This window comes from Tetrao urogallus (assembly GCF_951394365.1).
Source record: "Tetrao urogallus genome assembly, chromosome: 7".
In the NCBI taxonomy this organism is placed as follows: Eukaryota; Metazoa; Chordata; class Aves; order Galliformes; family Phasianidae; genus Tetrao; species Tetrao urogallus.
This window is the reverse complement of record NC_136820.1, coordinates 25676018-25695852: the sequence shown is the minus strand read 5'-3', so window position 1 is coordinate 25695852 and position 19835 is coordinate 25676018. Positions and strand designations below refer to the sequence as shown.

Sequence of the window (19835 nt, the reverse complement as noted above, 5' to 3'; positions counted from 1 at the left end):
CCAACATACTTTCATGCCTTTGCTTATTACACCTTAATTTTTTATATAGTGTCTTTTACACAAATTATTACTTATTCGTTCTCTGCTTTACCCTTAAAACCAATTCTGTTCAGCTCCAGGTCTCCATTTCTTTAACTGCTCATAAGTGAGTTTCTTACAGTCGTGAGGCTTCCAGTGCAAACCCTGTGCTCCTTTATTTCAGCATCCCCTACTCATAAACCATTCTCTGCATCCTGTCCTCGCTACTCAGAAGCTGTGCTATTCTACCAGGCCTGTCTTTCTCTCTACTACATTATCATGGTAGAGTCATAAAACTTTTTACTTCCATCTACGTAAAAATGTAGCTCTACTACAAAAAGAAAGACAATTAAAACCAATTAACTTTAAACATATGATTCTGTTCCTGCTGATTCAACTTATGCTCCTCTGCTAATGCTTTTCTTAATGAGTGGTTCAGCTGGGTCAAAAGACTGGTCCAGGACCTGAGAGTTAGAAACGTGGGTATGGACACATGTCTGAGGGCCTAGCTTAAAAGCTAGGCTGCATTGCATTAGCAGCAAGACAACAGGAGCAAGTTGTTTTTTTTGTTTTTTGTTTTTTTTTGTTTTGTTTTGTTTTTTTTTTTTGTTTGTTTGTTTGCTTTTATTTTTTGAAATATGAAGAAACGCAATGGTCTGTGCAAAGCTTTCACTAAGCAACTGAATTTAGACTGAGCAAATTCCCTTTGCTGACCTTAGGGACTGTGTGGTGAATTGAAGTTGTTTCCTTTGAAAAGCAGTGAGAATGGAAAGATTTAAGTGTCCACACAGTGAGTTAGAGGGTTTTTTTTGTTTGTTTGTTTTTTTTAAATAAAAAAAATAACATTTTTCCCCTTTTTGATAGCAATTTAGTGTACAGTTAAAGCACAGAAAATCTGCTGGAGAAATTATCAGTCTTACTGAAGACGTTTTTTATACACTTAGTAAATCGTTAATGTAGATCTTTTGCATGGTAAATAGCAGCTACTAATGTAAGACTTAAAAGCTGTAAACAATGGAAATAAAATATTTTCATCAATCACATATCATTTTCTTATCTCTGTAGTATTACTATAGCTACATAAAACCTTAAGTAATAGCAGAAATCTTTATATGCTATATCAAGCTGTTAAATATAAATACAGTTCTTTGATGAGGCTATGAAATATCCTGGAGAAACAAATTGCATTCATTGCCATTTCGTTAAGGTAAGGCGGCAGACAGAAGTTTGTACAGAAAATGACCACTTCATTTTGAGAAAGCATTAACGGGGTGATGCACAATTATTTGTAATGTAGGTAATATTTTCCCTTTCTGAAAAGGCCCATTTACAATGCTGAGGAATTAGACTTTTGCCCGAGCTTCTTTGGCACTATTATTGAGGGGAGAGCAAGCTAGAGACCAACCAGTAACTTCTTGTTTTTGCTGGCAGAGCTTCCTTTTATGTTTCAGTAAAATCGAACAAAAGACCGCTACTAATGTTTTGCTCATCAACTAGTAAGTGGAGGCCATTTAAGACAGATACGTAAAGCTTAGCTCCAGCTGCTGTTCTAATGTTGCAGAGAGCTTTTGCTGCAGTTCATTAAATTCAACTTCAGGCAGTCACAAAACTGCCAGCTAATTATTTTTTCCTCTTTCCTTTGCTGAGCAAAACCTTGTTTCACAAATTTCCACTCTTAGAATTAAGCTGCAGAGCTTTTCATACTTGCAGGCTGAAAAAACAGAGCACTGAGGAGGCAGCGACATAATCCTTAAAATAACAGGTACTCTTAAGCCAGAGAAACTATTTTCTCTCAAGTTTAGACCAACTTAGAAGTCATGTTTTTATGGGTTGTATAATCAATGAATATTAAGATACTATAATTGTGAAATAAACTAGAGAGTTAGATAAAGCAGGTTATAATAACAAAAAGATAATAGATAGGACACTTACCCATATCCTGGGCTTGCTTACAAAACACTAGCAGAGCAGATCTCCAAAAGAGATTATTCCCCCCCTCCAGTAGTCGACTCCTAAATAGGTCTAGGAGAGGTGGAGCCAGGCTTCACCCCTTCCAGCAGCACAGGTGAATTGCCTTCACCTGTGCTCCATGTCTGACTCATTGCTCACCTCAGGTGATCAATCAGAGGTTCAGGCCGTGACTCAGCAGTTCCCATACAATGGTACATTGGTTCTTTGTAGCGCACAGGCACAGTATTAATAATGAGTACTTCATGGTTTGGGGAAGAACTAGTCTTATTATCTCAGTGTTACTCAAAGCCTGTTTGAAGATAATGATTTTTGCAAGAGCTGGTACCTTCAGAAGAAGCCAATGAAAAGGACTGGGGTGCATGTCTTCCTCAACCTCCTGAAGATGCGAGTTCAGCTCTCTAGTTCAAACAGAGAAAATGTATGACTCAGAATTACTGTTCTTTAGTGGTGAGTAACCAGAGTGTTTTAGACTTTATCTTGTTTCAAATCAGATTAAATGATGAAAGTATTTTACCTTTTGTGGTATATTAGTTCTATAGAATCATAGAATTGTTGAGGCTAGAAAAGACCTTAAAAATCATCGAGTCCAACCAAGACCTAACCATACAACCCTAACAACCCTCTGCTAAATCATGTCCCTGAGCACCACATCCAAAAGGTTTTTAAACACATCCAGAGATGATGACTCAACCACCTCCCTGGAAGCCTATTCTAGTGCTTAGCAACCCTTTCTGTAAAGAAGTATTTCCTGATATCCAACCTAAATTTATTTTGGCACAACTTGAGGCCATTTCCTCTTGTTCTGTCATCAGTGAGAAGAGACCAACCCCACTCTCACTGTAAGCACCTGTTGATACTGGAAGAGAGCAATAAGGTCTCCCTTCAGCCTCCTTTTCCCCATACTGAACAGTCCCAGTTCCTTCAGTCTCTCCTCATAGGGCATATTCTCCAAGCCCTTCACAAGCCTTGTTGCCCTTCTTTGGACCTGCTCTAGCACCTCAATGTCCTTTCTGTACTGAGGTGACCAAAACTAAACACAGTACTCAAGGTGAGGCCTCACCAGTGCCAAGTACAGGGGCAGGATTACTTCCCTAGTCCTGCTCACCACTTCATTCCTGATACAAGCCAGGAGGCCACTGGCCACCTGGGCACACTGCTGGCTCATGTTCAGCTGACTGTCCATCTGTACACAAAGGGCCCTTCTTTCCAGCCACTCCTCCCCAAGCTTGTAGGGTTTCCTGGGGTTGTTGTGACCAAAATGCAGGACCCGACACTTGGCCCTATTGAAACTCATACAGTTAACCTTGGCCTATTAATCCAGACTATCCAGGTCCCTCTGTAGTGCCTTTCTCCTCTCTAGCAGATCAACACTCCCTCCCAACTTGGTGTCATCTGCAAATTTACTGAGGGTGCACTCAATCCCCTTATTGAGATCATTAATAAAGATGTTAAATTGTAGCGGCCCCAGTACCGAGCCCTGGGGGACACCTCTCATTACTAGCAGCCAACTGGATTTAATTCCGTTGGCCACAACTCTTTGGGTCCAGCCATCCAGCCAGTGTTTCACCCAGGCAGAGTGTACACCCATCCAAACCTTGGGTAGCCAGCTTCTCCATGAGAATGCTGTTGGGGACAGTGTCAAAGGCTTTACTGAAGTCCAGATAGACCACATCGACAGCCTTACAAGGTGTCGTCAGCAAACTTGCTGAGGGTGTACTCGATTCCGTCATTGATGTCGCTGATAAAAATGTTGAAGAGCACCAGTCCCAAGACAGACCCTTGAGGGATGCTGCTTGTTACTGGCCTCCACCTGGACAAAGAACCACTGATGACCACCTTCTGTCTGAGGCCTTTCAATTTTTTATCCATCAAATGGTCCACCAACCAAATCCACATCCCTCCAATTTGGAGATAAGGATGTGGTGGGGGACCATGTCAAAGGCCTTGCTCAAGTCCAGGTAAATGACATCGGTTGCCCTTCCCTTGTCCACCAAAGCTGTCACTCCATCATAGAAGGCCACCAGATTGGTCAAGCATGACCTTCCTCTGGTGAAGCCATGCTGGCTGTCTCAGATCACACGCCCTATCCTCATGTGCTCAAGCATATCATCCAGGAGGATCTGTTCCATGATCTTCCCAGGCACAGAGGTGAGACTCACTGGCCTGTAGTTCTCCGGGTCCTTCTTTCTCCCTTTCTTGTAAATGGGTGTGATGTGACCCTTCCTTCAGTCATCCAGGACCTCACCTGACAGCCACAACTTTTCAAATATGATGGAGAGTGGCTCAGCAACCACCTCAGCCAGCTCCTTCAGTACCTTGGGATGCACGCCATACAACCCCATAGACTTGTACACATTCAGTCTCATGAGGCGGTCTCAGACTTGCTCTGCCCTTACATTGGGGGGGATTTCTGCCCTGGTCCCCACCTAGTGGTTTAGGGATGCATGGCTCAGGGACATGAGAAATACTAGAATTCTGGCTGCCAGTGAAGACTGAGGCAAAGAATTCATTCATTCATACATTTACCAAAGGAGGTACACTCACTTTGGCCTGTCTCTTCTGGCCAATGTACCTGTAGAACGTCTTCCTATTGTTTTTCATATCCCTCACCAAGCTCAGTTCTGCCTGTGCATTGGCTTTCCTGATTCCACATCTGCAAGTCCGGAAGGCACCCCTCTATTCTTCCCAGGTGACACACCCTTGTTTCCCTCGAGATCACAAACTCGACCAGGGCGTGATCATTGCAGGCCAGGCTGCCTCCAACCTTAACTCCTTTAATGATCTCCTCTGCATTGGTGAGCAGCAGGTCCAGAAACTCTTCACCTCTCGTCGGTCTGTCCAATACCTAGACCAGAAGATTATCATCAATGGATTCCAGGAGCCTCCTGGACCTCTTACAGCTCAGCAATCTACAGTGCAATCCATCTGGCCCCATGGACTTGTGAATATCCAGCTTTCAGAGCAGGTGCAAAAACCATCTCACTGTGGATTATGCAGGGCCTGTTCTGTTCCCTATCCCTATCTACCAGCACAGGGAACCATGTTCCCAGGGAGTAACAAGTCTTACTATTAAAGACTGAGGCAAAGAAGGCATTAAGTACCTCAGCCTTATCCTGATCCTTGGTCACCAAGTGGCCCTCAGCATCCAATAAGAAATGGAGATTCTCCCTAGCCCTTCTCTTCCTGTTGATGTATTTATAAAAATATTTATTGTTGTCCTTTACCTTCGTGGCCAAGTTCAGTTCTAGCTGGGTTTTGGCTTTTCTAATTTTCTCCCTGCAGAGCTTCACTATGTACCTGCAATCATTATAAGTAGCTTGCCCACTCTTCCAGACCATAAACTTTCCTTTTGTTCTTGAGTTCCAGCCAAAGGTCACTGTTCAGCCAGTCCAGACTCCTTGTTCGTTGGCTCGTCTTCCGTGACTTGGGGATGGTCAGCTCCTGTACCTCTAAAATAACTTCCTTAAAGGCTTCCTTAAAGCCTTCCTGGGCTCTCACTCTCTCCAAAACTACCTCCCAAGGGACCCTCTCAACCACGGTCCTAAAGTGGTTAAAGTCTGTCCTCTGGAAGTCCAACATGGCAGTTCTGCTGACTCCCCCTCCATGGTTCAACAAGGATTGAGAAATCTAATGATCACTATACTCTAGACTATCCTGCAATCTTTACATTCCCCACAAGACCTTCTCTGTTAACAAACATCAGCTTCAGGATTTTGCTTACCCTCATTGGCTCCTTCACTGGCTATGTCAGGAAGTTATCTTCCACACACTCTAGGAACTTCTGGGACTGTTCCCTATCTGCTGAATTATCCAGCAGATGTCTGAGAAGTTGAAGTCCCCCACAAGAACAAGAGGGGAGAGACCTTGAGACCTCACCCAACTGTCTATAAAGTGTCTTGTCCACCTCTTCATTCTGAATGGGTGACCTGCAGCAGACTCCCACTATAATATTAGTCTTATTGGCCTTCGATTTTATTCTGACACATAAGCTCTCAACCCTATCATCATCATCACCCTCAACACCATCATTAATTTCCATACATTCACATTCTTTCTTAACATAGAGGGCTACACCATCACCTTTCCTTCCTTGCCTACCTCTTTTGAAAAGTTGGTAGCCAGAAGTGAATGGAGTTGTGAATGCATAAACACATAATAATAACTAAACAAGCTCAACACTGAACAGTTTAAAATATTACTTCTTTGACTATAGAAAACAGAAGTAAACAATATCATGGATTACGATCATATAACTATATTTTAGTTTCATTACAGTGACAAAGTGAAGGGCTTTTTTTCTTACCCACACTACATGTCAGTGTTTACCCCATATGCCCACAACTGATGACTGCAAATATAAGGCTGCCATAAATCTAACTTGAACTTCACGGCTGAGGTGGTTAGTTTGAAACTAATGTAAGTAATTTCTGTGGTATGAATGGGAAATATATCTGAGAAGTTTGCTAAGACAGTTCTAACACTGGTCACTGTCACCATATGATTAAGGAAAGGTAATGGATACCACCACTAAAACGGCTGACAAGCAGTCAGACTGACAAATCTGTCACTAGCATTTGTGCATTCTGAAATACTTTCCACAGAAAGAAAAAGATCCTACTTTTTCTAACAGGAAATCCATACATTTCACTGTTAAAAACCCCCTACTGAGATGAGGATTATGAAAAATACTGCAACTCACAGATGGCAAACCACTTCAGGGACAGCTGCAAGAGCCATTTCAAGATATGTGAAAAGAAACTGTACTAAATATGGACATTCAAATATCCAGCAGTAAAGCATTAACTATTGTTAAATGATGAATGCCAGAACCATTCACCATTCATCAGCAAAAGCCAGGACAGCTGAGATTTTTAGGAAGTAATGAAACGTCAGTATCATAGCACACAGGCTCCATGCTGGACCCATGACAAACATCTGCCAAGACCATGAAAGGGTAAGTGCCATGTACTCCTTGCAATCTCCTCTAAGCAGTCCTGTGCTCAGGAATCTCACAGAGAGCTATGCTCAGAAAGAAAAGGCAGAGTGATTGAGAGTCCTTAGATATAAGAGCACTCACTGCTGAGTTCTTGCTTTTATGCTCCAAAGTAAATTGTATTGTTAATGTGGAAGCAATGCATACTCCATTTGGAGGCCAAAAAATTATTCTGAGGGTACATCTCAAGTGAAATTATTAAAGCAATTTCAGGAATTCTAGCTCCAATTTACTGTGGCAAGAATAGGAATGACCTGAGATGCATTAAAAAGAAGGTCAAGAAAGGTGATTCTTCCCCTTCTATGCTGCCCTGTTGAGGCCATAACTGGAGTACTGTGTCCTGTTCTGAGCTCCACAGTACAAGAAAAATGTATAAAGTTGCCTTGCTTCCAGCCTTTGTGATAGAGGTTTGCATGGTTAGGCGTGTTGTTCACTAGAAACTTCCGATGCCTTTAGGTCCTTAACCACAACATCCCCAGCAGGGCCAAGCAGGAGGAGGCAGCATCTAACAGTATCAACTTGCCAAGGCAGCTCAGAGTATTAATAACAGAAATGCCTCACACACGAGACTGACAGGGTAAGCTTGAAGTATAGCCATGCTTGGGTACCAGTAGACCACTGTTAATGCCATGCCACTCACAGACCACAGTGCTCTTGTGAAACTAAACCATCTCCCAGTGCAGAGTTGCCAGACAGCAGAGTACAATAGGACAAAAACTAAGAACACTAGAAATCTGCCAAATATAGCCAAAGATTTGCCTCACAATATGCCTCTCACCTTTTAGATCAAACCGAGACACAGGAAAACCGCAAGTTTCTGCGGGCATATAGGAGATTCTTCACCAGCATATCGCCAGAGAACAACACTCTGCATGGCCAGATATACTGCCCAAATCAAGGCAAGCAAAATAAATCAAATGCTCCCTCTGCTAAACCATAAACAGTTATGCAAAGACAAAGGCAAACACAAGCCCTTCTCCTCCTGCTCCCAAAATTCAAGTTGTTCATTCATCTGTCTGTTCACTAGTTGCTATTTGGATACTCATTTCAGCTTTGATATGTCAAAGCAAACAGCCAGAAGATGCAGAAATAATATTTTACTTAACCAAATTACTATTAATGATGCCAAACAGATCCCAAATATCTGCCTCAGCTCAGTCCTATTTCAGCAGGACAAATTCCTAGAATCATTACCATAGATCTTCATATTAGTAGAAGGCTAAAATATGCGCAGTGCCTATCTAAGTTTCCTGACTTAGCTCTCGATTCATCTCCTTTCATTATACTTGTATAATGAAAATTATATTCTTCTAATATTTTTTAAATAAATATTTAAGCCACTACTCTAAAGTCTTGCAACAAATTGCCAAAATTCTCCCAGAAGTTTTCTTTACTGAATATGAAGAATTTATGATTTTCTTAGTGCAGTAGGTAATTCTCTTCCACAGACTTGAAATAAGAATTTTACTTTTGTTCTTCCAAGTATCTTTCTAAATTGGTTGTAAAATTCTGCCTGTACTGGGTTGAACAACTTTGCATTATCTAAAATCTTCAACAATTAAATTGCATGTGGAAAAACAAGATTAACATTTCTATTTTACTGTAGATTCCAGCAAGAGAAAATCATGTATACAAGAGAAACTTCTGAAAATCCTGAAATTCCTCTAAAATCAGAGTTGCGTGCTCTCTAAGTTCGGTTAAAACTTGTTTAGGGTAAAAAGTGAAGGATTACTGGAGAGGTAATTAATAAAATTGGACTGGCATGTAAATATATGCTGCAGAAATTTACATGACAAAAAATAATTTGGAGAACATAGAGACAGAATTTGAACAGTTATGAGAAAACTGATTTCACTTTTTTTTTCCTAGTTAATAAACCACAAAATCCTGATTGTAGAAAAAAAAAAAAAAAAGAATTTGATACTGGCTATTCAACACTGGGAGATAAGTGACAAATTTATTGAGAGCATTGAACATGTTTGTTCAGTTGGGGGAGGGGGATTTTGTTATCTGTTCTTTTTCTTGTAGGGACAGGGACAAATTCATATTAACTGAAATGAATAGTTGTCTTCAGTGAAATCTAGATTCACCCTTCATCCTCCACACATAGGTTGTTTTCCAGACCTAAAAATGGCAATAAGTTAAGAAAATTTAAAATACAAATGATTTATTGGATATTTATTGATCAAGTAAATATGCATTGTAAACTCTTATGTCAACAAGACTGCAAGAACAGGTTTTAACTGTATGTTAGAAAGTATTTTTCTTTATTTTTTAAGAGAATGATATTTAAAAATTTCTTACAAAAAAAAAAAAAAAAGAGAGACTTTTTAAAGGGTGTTCATATTTCAGGGACCCGGTTTTTATTGTGGCTCTATCACAGAAGACTATACTTTATCAGTTAGAAAAAGACATGAAATGATTTTGTGTTTATATTTATTGTCAGCAATACATCAGTTATTTAAAAATAACCCAAATGAAAACGTAAGACTTGTTACATTTTCATGTCATCTGTATTAACTGAATAAAGCTTTGTGACAATATACACAAATTTGCAGTAGTTGAAGGTAAACATTTTGTGCTTTTTAAAAAAGAAATATACATAATTTAAAAAATAAAAATGCATTACACAATTTACAAATTAACATTAACAAAAAAAAAAAAAAAAAAAAAAAGGTAAACATTCCTCAGACACAGCTGCCTCCTTGTTCTACAAAATAAATATTCAAGTAAATTAAGTTAGGCAAAATAAACTCTTAACTTTGGGTGAGCACAATTTACATAAAGGTTAAAAGACAATTTCCATTTAATTCAAGGAATATTTTACAGTGATTTATACACAGAGTTTTTAAATTGGTCTCTTCCGATTGTAAAATATTGGAAAACAAACTTTATTACATTTTGGCAGGAGAAAGGGAGTTTCAAAATGGATGCTTCATACTAAATATAAACAAGCTTGTGCAGTCGCAACAAAGATTCAAAAAGGAACTAGTCCAGGACTCAAAGCAGACACAGCAATCTAGAAACTACAGGTTTAAAAAGGAAAACACAAACCACCACATCAACAGGAAAATATCTACTTTGCTATTTTCTGAACGGCTTATTTGATCACTTTACTTTCACAATCTAACAATCTACAGTAGTGGCTGCTTTAGGCACTGGATTTGTAGAACCACTCTGATTTTTAAAGCAAATTGCTTTTCATTCTATACTGACAATTCACTTATTATTTCTGTTTCAATGCTAAAGGGCTTAGTCACCTTTGCAACATTTAGCTTAACATAACATTTCAGTCCTCCTTATAGACTAATTTTTTTTTTTTTTCTTGATAAAGAGGGAAGCCATTTTGGCTTCATATTTCTGTGCACTTTGTAAAAAATAAAAATAAAAAATGCACTCTGGATTTTAAATGCAGCACTAGTATGATGCAGATGTGCATCAGCAAAATTCACTGAAGCAAGAAAACATGTATTAACATACTAAAATACTTGCATGGATTGCAAAGGCCAAACATACTTAAATAAACAATCTCCCTTTCTTCAATTGCAAATACTTTATGGTAAGAAACAGGAGATGGCATATCTTTAGCTTCACGTTATTAACTTCTTACGTTTAGGGAATCCAAATCTTCAAGGTAAGAACGAGGCAACAGCTCCTGCTATGACCAGCCAGTATATTAAATAAAGATGACGCATTACCTTTGAAAAAAACCCTGTTCCCTCAATTGCCCATTGGTCCAATACAATTTGGTAACACAGAATCAGACTTTTTAAAGTACAAAAATCATGATCAAGCTTCATGTTTCCACATATTTACTGTTCTTCAAAACTTTATAACATTTTCATTTAATTTTTTTATGCTTAATAAGATAGGAAAATCAATTAGGTTTTTCTTGCTTCTTACTCAAGAATTCTAACTTAATTACAGTTAATTACAACTAATTAAATACATTGAGATTTGGTGGTCTTCCTCCCTTCCTCCCTTCCTATGGATATTCACACAGAAATGCAAGACCGAAGCCCCTAGTTCTGCAATACATGTATGAATGAACTACTACTGAGGTAGGGGGCCATGGCACTTCACCAGCTGTGGATCAAGGTATAAAATGAGAAAATAAACATGTACAAAAAGATTGTTACTGTCGTTCCTCTCTGCTTACCATTCCCACTAAGGGGAATACTTATGCAGTGGCAATAAGATCTTTTTTTTTTTTTTTTAATGCAGTAATTCCACACTGGTAATTTAATATAACTAAAAGTTGGATCATTTTTACTTGGATTGCACAAAATGCACATTGGTTCCAAGAACTGTTTTAAAATACCTATAAAGATAGGTATTTTTAAGGACTGATGTCACCCTCTGATGTCATGAGAGCTGTCACTGATTTCAGTGAATCTGGGCCAAAATTTGCAAAGCTGCAATTTTATTCAACATGCAAAAATGGGTGCTTCTTGAGTAAATAGTATGATGAATAGGCAGAAATGGTTTAGGTTATAAAAAAGACCTGAGAACCTAATACTGAGCTTTGTAGAACAATTATTTTTGACAGGTTGCCTGATAACATTTTGTAATTGTATTGCTTAGTAGTGGCACAATCAGTTATATGTTTGCTTCAGACTATACATAGAAGCCATTTTATGAGAATTACCCTTCTCAGGTCATGAACGTGTATAGATACAGTGGCAAGCCAATGAGCTTGATGTCACAAGCGTAGCACTGAAAAGCCATAAGTATGGAAGAGGTTAACAGTGAGCTTTCATACTGCCAGAATTCTTTAAAAAGTTATGACAATTAAAATGGCAGAACAATTGTTTACTTGCCAGTACACTCAAGAGTTTAAATGAATAATTAAAAGAGTCTATCCAACTATCCTAATTAGAAAAGATAAGAAGGGCTCTGAATATTGCAGTCAGCAACAGTGAAAATGCTCTCACTAGTAGAAGGAAAAAAAAGAAAAAAGCAAAACCTTTTTCTTTTAGCTAACAAACAATCAGAATACCTTTTTAGACAATATCACTCAAGATTAGAGGGCAAACGCTTTTCTTTCTCTTTTCTTTTTTTCTAACAAAGTTAACAAATATAAAAAATCTAGTCATAAACAGCCTTCAAAGTACAATTAGAAACCAGCAGGACAATCTATACTTGTATAGGTAGGTGGGGCAAGAAACTAGACACTTGTATTACTGCCATGATATAGACCACAAATGGCCACTGTGACGAGGATCGGTGCGTACAGTACATGTTGTTAGCCGATTCCATCCAGTCGCAGTCCAAACCGAATGCTACTCTCTTCAGGATTCAAGACCTGTCTACTTGACACTCCTTGCACAAGATACATCATCATCTTTCTGAAAAGAGGCGGTTACTATGGCAATACTAGTTAAGTGCATATCATGCTGCACTAATATAGTGCAAAAAATTGCCTTACATGTACCAAAAGATGCAGGCAACAGTTTGAGTTAGAGAAAGTAGAAATGTATTGTAACATTTACAGTGGGTATTCTTTTTCCAGACAGCAACCGCTAGAAAATATTGAATCTGAGAATGCCTCCTTTCTGGATGTGTATAGGAGGCCTTTATATTTTGGAGTGATAACAGGGCAGAATTTTGCAAGTGAGTCATTGCCCTCTGAAATGCAGGTTAACACAAGTTGTCATCAACTGCCAAACTGTTGAACTTGCTCATGGGTTAATCTCAGTTAAAAGTTAATGTAATAAGCACTAAATTGCTCTTTAACAAGTATATAATCTGATAGAGTAATACATATTCTTCAACTGAGTATATGCGCTCTGCTTGAAAAGAGTCATACAAACTCTTGGTACAAACTCTTCATGCGTACTGATTATGCTTGGTTAATGTTGCAGGGGCTTTCAACTGTTAATACAATATCAGTTACAGTATTCTGGAGACAGAAGTGGTGCTTATAGCTTGTAAGATTGAGGAAAGACCACAAATATCTCCCATTGTAGTGTCTATTAAATTGATTCTGCTAGATTTCTCAGTGTTGATGGTCTAAAGTAAAGCAGTAATGCCTTGAATATCCATAGGCATTATGAAATCCATCCATCTTTATCTACAGTGCAGTTACAAAAAAGAAAGTCAAAACAGTCAAATCCACTCCATATAAAATCCCTGTGGCTTTGGATACCTTCTGATTTCAATCCAATAATTAAGACTCCATTTGTCACTGTGAGTATATTTTACATATCTGCATCTCCATCATAAGCCAAGGTTAAAGGTTTCAGCCGGTTGTTCTGCCTTCTCTGGGGCTTCTTTGGCTTTTTGCTGAAACAATAAGATAATTTGTAAATAGAACAAGAAACTGATAACAGCAACGATGGATTTCATTCTTAAATGAAAAATGACTGTGTTGTAATAAGACAACACATTTGATCATTTGTAAAAGCTATACACTCAAAACCTTCATGTGGTTCATTAATTATCACTATCAACCCAAAGCGAAACCTAATTCAAAGTTCAGTTGTTCAGAAACAGGCTGTTACGGTACTGACATGACTTGATAAAATTTTTGGCACATAATCATACAAGATCAGTCATTTTTCAGAAAAGCCCATAAGCTACAGTGCAATATTTGATTGTGTATCAATGGAGCAACCAATCCAGTTCTTTTAAATTATGTGAATGAAATCTTCTCTTGACATATCGGGGATTTCCACCTTAATGTTCCATCTTGTGATTAGCTTTATCTCATACATTCCAGAGTAACTAAAGTTAATTTCGCATGTTAAAATCAAACCAGTCTTAAGTATCATGGATGTGCTTGCTAGCCATAAAAATTTTCTATCTATACTTGACATAAATTTTAATCCAGCAGTATTTCCAATCCATTTGCTATAGTTTTGAAAATGTTTAAGCCAAATAAAAATGTATGTTTATGTATTTTATCTTTAACTAAAATATATGAGCCTTAGTTCTTGCCTTCTTTTAGAGTGTATTATAAGCATTTATATAAATCAGCCCCTGCATTCTGTTGTCCAATAAATTTTTACTGGATATTTATAGGATATGTCAATCAGCCTGCCCAAACCAAAATCTTTGTTCCCAAAACAGTTGTTACGGGTGTTTTCAGTGGCCACAATCTAAAGAATTTGCAGTGAAGTTAAAAGCTTACGGATCTTCTTTCTTTCAGAAAATATTTTCTTTCTTACCTACACATAAGTGAGATTTTGGAGAAAGTTTACTAAAAAATAAATCCAGAAGCCACCCAAATGTTAACTTATGCAGTACAGCCAAGATCTTGATTGCTAAGACCATACTTCCCTCATCTTCTACCTTCACAATCATCTGGATCAGAAATTCCAAGCAGAATCCAATTAATTTCAGGGAGAACATTCTCCAAAATTACTTGCTTTTGCAAAAATCTTCTCTTTTTTCATGCAGTAATATTTTCAAATGTATCATTTATGAAAACACATGAGAAAACCTCCAGCCTTATTTTAGTTGTATTTCTCTATATCCCACCAAATATCAAATCAGACTTGCCTGACAATTAAGTTTCCTTTTTGATACTTCTCTTTGCGTTTTGTGATATAGCTGCAATGAAATCACCATGGACAGAGTACAGTTATTCTCAACAGAGATAAGTGAAAATAAACTATCCACTAAGATATGCCATATTTGCAATAAGTTCTCCTGATCTCAAGACAGTCTATCAGTTTATCTATCATCGGGGCTACAAACGGAGCCCATGAACCTCAGCTTGGATGAAAGTACATAGAAATTAAAACATTACAGTTTATAGAAGAAGTATTTGCAGCTCCTAAAGCTGCAAATATAAATGCTTGCATTATTACAGTCTGCAAGGGACTGTTTGTTGGTAAATAATTAAAAAACTCACCAGGCTAGATAGATCATAGAAACAATAAAGATGAGTAAAACAAATGCACCAGCAGCTACACCATAAACCCAGGTCTTCAGCCTCCCATCTAAAAGGAACGAATGTTAGTCAGTAGTGTTTCAGTTAGTCTTGCTGAATTATTAGTTCTGATATGGTATAGAAATACTCTTATAATCCAAAATAAATGTATTCACAAGCAATTACAGCTTAATAAGAGAAAATACTGTTAAACAACTGAGTGATAGCTCCTCTGTGCTCTTTTGTTCTGCTTTTCAGCTAAAGTCCAGTAGTCTGAATGATGCTGAGACACAGGACAAAAACAGCATGGCAGCAAGTTAGAGCCCCAGGGTGCTCAGACCCTAGGCCCATTGCTAAGGGGAAACCCCATCAGCAGGATAGAAAGGCAGAATCACTTTCTAGTCTACCTCTGGGAATTCAATCTACTATTTTCATTCTCATTGCTATTTAATTTTCCATTTTTAAATAAATTTAACATGTTTTACCTCATTAGAACTTTAGATACAGATACGTAACTTTAACTACTGCAAAAAGTAGTTAATACATTTTAATTTCATCTAATATCATACACAAGTTTTGTTGTTAGAAAAACCACTTCTCACAGAATAAACCAAAAAAAAAAAAAACACCAAAAAAACCCAACAACTCATGCTCAGGGATAGAGCAATAGCCTGTTGCTAATAAGACTTGTACTTATGTCCAGCTTGTACAGTTCATATTTTGGATGCGATATCCCTGCAGTCTGATGGATACATCCCACTCTCCTTTTTTGTCTCAATTCTGGACGCACTTGCTTACCCTAGCAAAACCAAGGAAGAGTGATGTGACTTTTGGGGGTTTTGCTCTGATCCCTAAATGAGTACGTTGCAACATAAGGTCAGTGAATGCTGTTGGATTTGCTATTTTTTTATGACTCAGTTTACACATTTCTAAACTGCTTGTTGAAAACATTCTTTTACAGGGGGCCTACTGCCTTGTCAAAAAAAAATTCCATTGAAAAGCTGAATTATTTCATTTATGAGTAGCAAAATTGTTCTTCCATGAAGCCTTGCATATATTTTCAATATTATGGTAAGTAAACATATCTGATCTTTTTCTGACAAAATACATATTGCTTTCTGATGCTTTTATAGAGGCATAAGGCATAACCAATGCAGCTGATGTTTTTCCAACTTCTGATAAGAACAAAAAGCATGCTGAATTTATTCTAATTCAGAGTAACCATTGCTATTGGTATGCAGTTAATTTTACTCTTTCTGCAAGGTGTTACAGTCACGAACAACTCGAACAACATTAATATAAAAACATTTTTGCTTCACTAAATTAATGTACATAATGACATTATAACTGATAGTAACCAATATAAGGGAAATAATTGGTCAGTTGTAGGTAAATTGAACATATCCAAAGATATGATAGCAGGAATGAGAATAATTCAGATTTCGTTATTAATATACAGATAATTTTCTTCCTTTGGTTTATTTCCACTGATAAATGTAACAGTTTTGGGGTTGTTACAGGTTTGCTTGTTTTAAAATAATATTATCTCCTTGAAGAAAAGACAGGCATTATCCTGTGTATGGATTTATGTATTTTTTGTCAGAATGGGGAACTGTGTTAATGAGGTCATTTATATTATGAAAACATGGACATCGCATCTCATACAGGCACTCTGAATTCCCTTGGACAGATTATTTCTTGTGTATGAGGTAATGGCATCTATTTGGCAAGATAAATCAGCAAAGACAGCTGTGAGGATAAAAACTTTCCTTTCTGGAACTGTAGTATAGTCTGTTGAAGATTGCTGAAGAATTACTTTACACCTAGGCTTGGAAACTGTATTGAAAGAAATGATTATAGCAGAGTAAATCAAATCTTTCTAGACATTAGCTAATCATGGAATGAAAACAGTCAATCATAAATCAAGTATTAATTCAATTGAGTATCATTGTTTTTATCTAAACTGAACTGCCTTATTTAGTCAAACCAGGAATTACTGGAACATTCATGAGGTTTCATGAAATCTCTCAACTATTTCTTGTTCCAAAAAATATGTCTGAACTCACATGAGCATCCATGTTCTATAAAGTTCAACGCAACTACCTGGTACTTGCTTATTGTCAGCACTGTGACTGCTACAAAACACCCTACGGCATTTTAATGTGGAATTAGAGTGAATTAAAAACAGCATATTTGTTAAAATGCTGTGGGGTTTTTTGTTTTGTTTTGTCTTGTTTTTTAAAGAGGACCAGGAAATCTTAATTTCTTTTTTAAAATTATTTTTATTGTGGATTAAAGAAATAACTAATTGGAGTAAAGACCATTCTCTTGGAAGTATCATGTATAGAATCAAAGTACAAATAACAGTCAATACTACTTGGATTAATCGGATCTAACTAAAGTATTTATAACCCAAATCTGATTTAGTCTGTTTATTGTAAGTACTGCTGTTCTCAATTTGCATTGTTTTAGTTTTTATGCAAGTAAAGAAACTGCTTTCAATCTTCAGATTTAAAACTTTCATGGAAACCTTAGAAATAAACACTAAGACACAAGCGTGTAAAAATATTTAGCTCTATGTGATTAAAAGACAAGAAAATAGTTAATTGTTCTCTATATAATTGACATTTTTGACAAGAATAAAATCTCTTTCTTTGAAAGGATTTTGTCACTGAAACTTTTATTTGTATCAGTGATAGTATCAGAAAATCTGATTACATGATAGACTTTATGAAATATTTTTAATGGCATAACTCTGAGCATATTTCTTACAACTTGAGTGCTTGTTCTGCTCTAAAGAACATGGTCAAACATTTCCTAGTGATTTAAAGCATGTTTATGCTAAATATTATTGTTAGCTCCTGCCTAACATGAAGTAGTTTAGATATGAAAGAAAAATATGCCATATCTATACTGATTGTTTCTCCATGATTCATGCCATGGCTGTAAACTTCAAGCAATACTTATCCTTTACAGATCTCTGTGCCACCTGCTCACACATTTCTCACTAGCATTATCAATTATGGTGGCATAATCTAACATCCTGGCTTGCACCTTTGCTATTAATGCCCTTCTGAAGTCACATTTTGAATAGCTTCTGTGAATTTTAACAAGTATCATGAATTAAAAGAAGCCTTTTGGAATGCAAAATGTCATTAGATATGCAGCAGAAAATGGCAGCAGTTTACTATTCTCACTTTCTCTGCTTTCAGTCAGTTGTTTGTCTTCTTAAATGAGCACTTAAGGATTTTTTTTTTCCCTGTCATCACAAATATGTGAATGCCAGGCCCTGCAAGAAGTAGTTAGCATTATGAACTGCTCATTGCATGACTTCACCTGGACCAAAAGGCTGTAGAAACCAGGTCCTTCCTCGTCCTGACTGGTTAGTGGAGGGCTGGGTGGGGTTCACAGCTCGACTGGTTTTCACATCTCCCTTTTTGTCCTCCATGGTGGGAATCACCACCACTGGGATGAGAGTGCACTGTTCAAGTGTGCCATCAGAGGACATAACTTCAGTGTATCCATCTTCGCAACTGCATGTTCTAGTCTGTAGGGAACAAGTGTTTTACACTGTGTAGCAGAAAAACAAGTTTTGTGTGGGCTATAAAGCATAACAACAAGGATGACTAGAAGAGAAGATTGTTTTGAGGAGTGCTAGCCTGGAGAGTACCTCTTCATATATTTTTATGAAGTATAGCAAATGAACAGAGATTATTCAACACTTAACTGAGAAGTAGAGAATAGTCTAAGGTTGATTTTATCAAAACAGTGATAAAAAAATCTCTGAAAATACATTTATTGGCACAATCTTTAAAATGCAGAGATGTGTGGGAAATCCCTCATGGGGTTGTTTAGTGCTCTGATGCATTAGCACATACCTCACTGCAGTAAGCGTGGGGTTGGCTGCATGGTGGGTTACATGACCTGTCAGCATCTGGTTGGCGCATCACTAAGCAGCCTCCTGTAGGACAGAAAATCATATTTTGACATGGTAATACCTCTCCTCTGATGAAAATACTGATGCCATTATTTCCTACAGTATGTCACAGATTGCCATTTTATTATTAAACTGAATTTAAGACTCTTAATGCTAGGGGAGGGATAATTTGTCTGAAGTATTTTTTATTGCTACAATAAGGATACAGCATGTAGATTTCCACTCATTCACATTTTAGAGAACTAATATTTGGCAAGTGATCTTCTTTTCACTTTTTGTTCCTTTCCTCTGCACAAATAGTTGTTTTTTTTTTATTTGCACAAATAAGTAAGTTTAAATATTTTGTTGTGCTTGAAGAAACAGATTTGGGTTTTCTAGGGCCCCCCTAGTAACGCATATTAAAACTGTGTCCACAAAGAAAATAAAGGCATATTTGTAATCTATCTCTTTGCTGCCAAACTTAAAACAAAGTATTCATTCACTTTATGTTTTCTGATATTCCTCATTAGTTAATTTTACTCACGTTATAGTTTTGCCTCATATGAAGCCATACTCCATTCTAGCCTAAGAAAACTTTTTCAGAAGTGAAGAACATATACTGAATGCTATGATAGAAAGTGGTTATCAGTGTTTCTTTCCTTTCTATATGCCCTAGTTCTCATTGCTACATCTTTATTTACAGCGCAGTTATTGTTATGGACCAACATACACAATCAGGCTTTCACTATCATTTCAGCCAGGTTAACTTCAAAATATACTTAGAATCACTTTGAATGTATTGAGTTTCCCTCTGTCTTTCAAAAAGACATGCAGTACATGCTGTAACATTCATACTGCAACAGGACAACTTATCTTGCATCTCCCAAATTAACTATATTTTTATGCTGGTGTGACATGATGATGAAATCCCGATAGCTGACATTGGTCACAATCATAGCAGATGCAGTTAGATGTGGTTATATAGATCAAATTGTTAACAGGATGGCTGATGAGGAACAAAGTAAACCCTGCTGGTTGCCATCAGTTTTTCTCACCCTCAG

General features: G+C 37.3%; 1 protein-coding gene across 1 annotated transcript in view; it reads right to left on the bottom strand.

Annotated features, from left to right (window-relative positions):
* Positions 1-13182: 13182 nt before the first annotated feature.
* The window catches only part of THSD7A (thrombospondin type 1 domain containing 7A), a gene marked incomplete at both ends in the record, with an annotated part of 184030 nt that continues 177377 nt past the window's right edge, over positions 13183-19835 (bottom strand). The window contains 4 exons of the mRNA XM_079538128.1: positions 13183-13267; positions 14841-14928; positions 18195-18405; positions 18737-18819. Coding sequence (XP_079394254.1) covers positions 13183-13267; positions 14841-14928; positions 18195-18405; positions 18737-18819 — 467 coding nt within the window. The remainder of the gene's footprint in view (positions 13268-14840; positions 14929-18194; positions 18406-18736; positions 18820-19835) is intronic.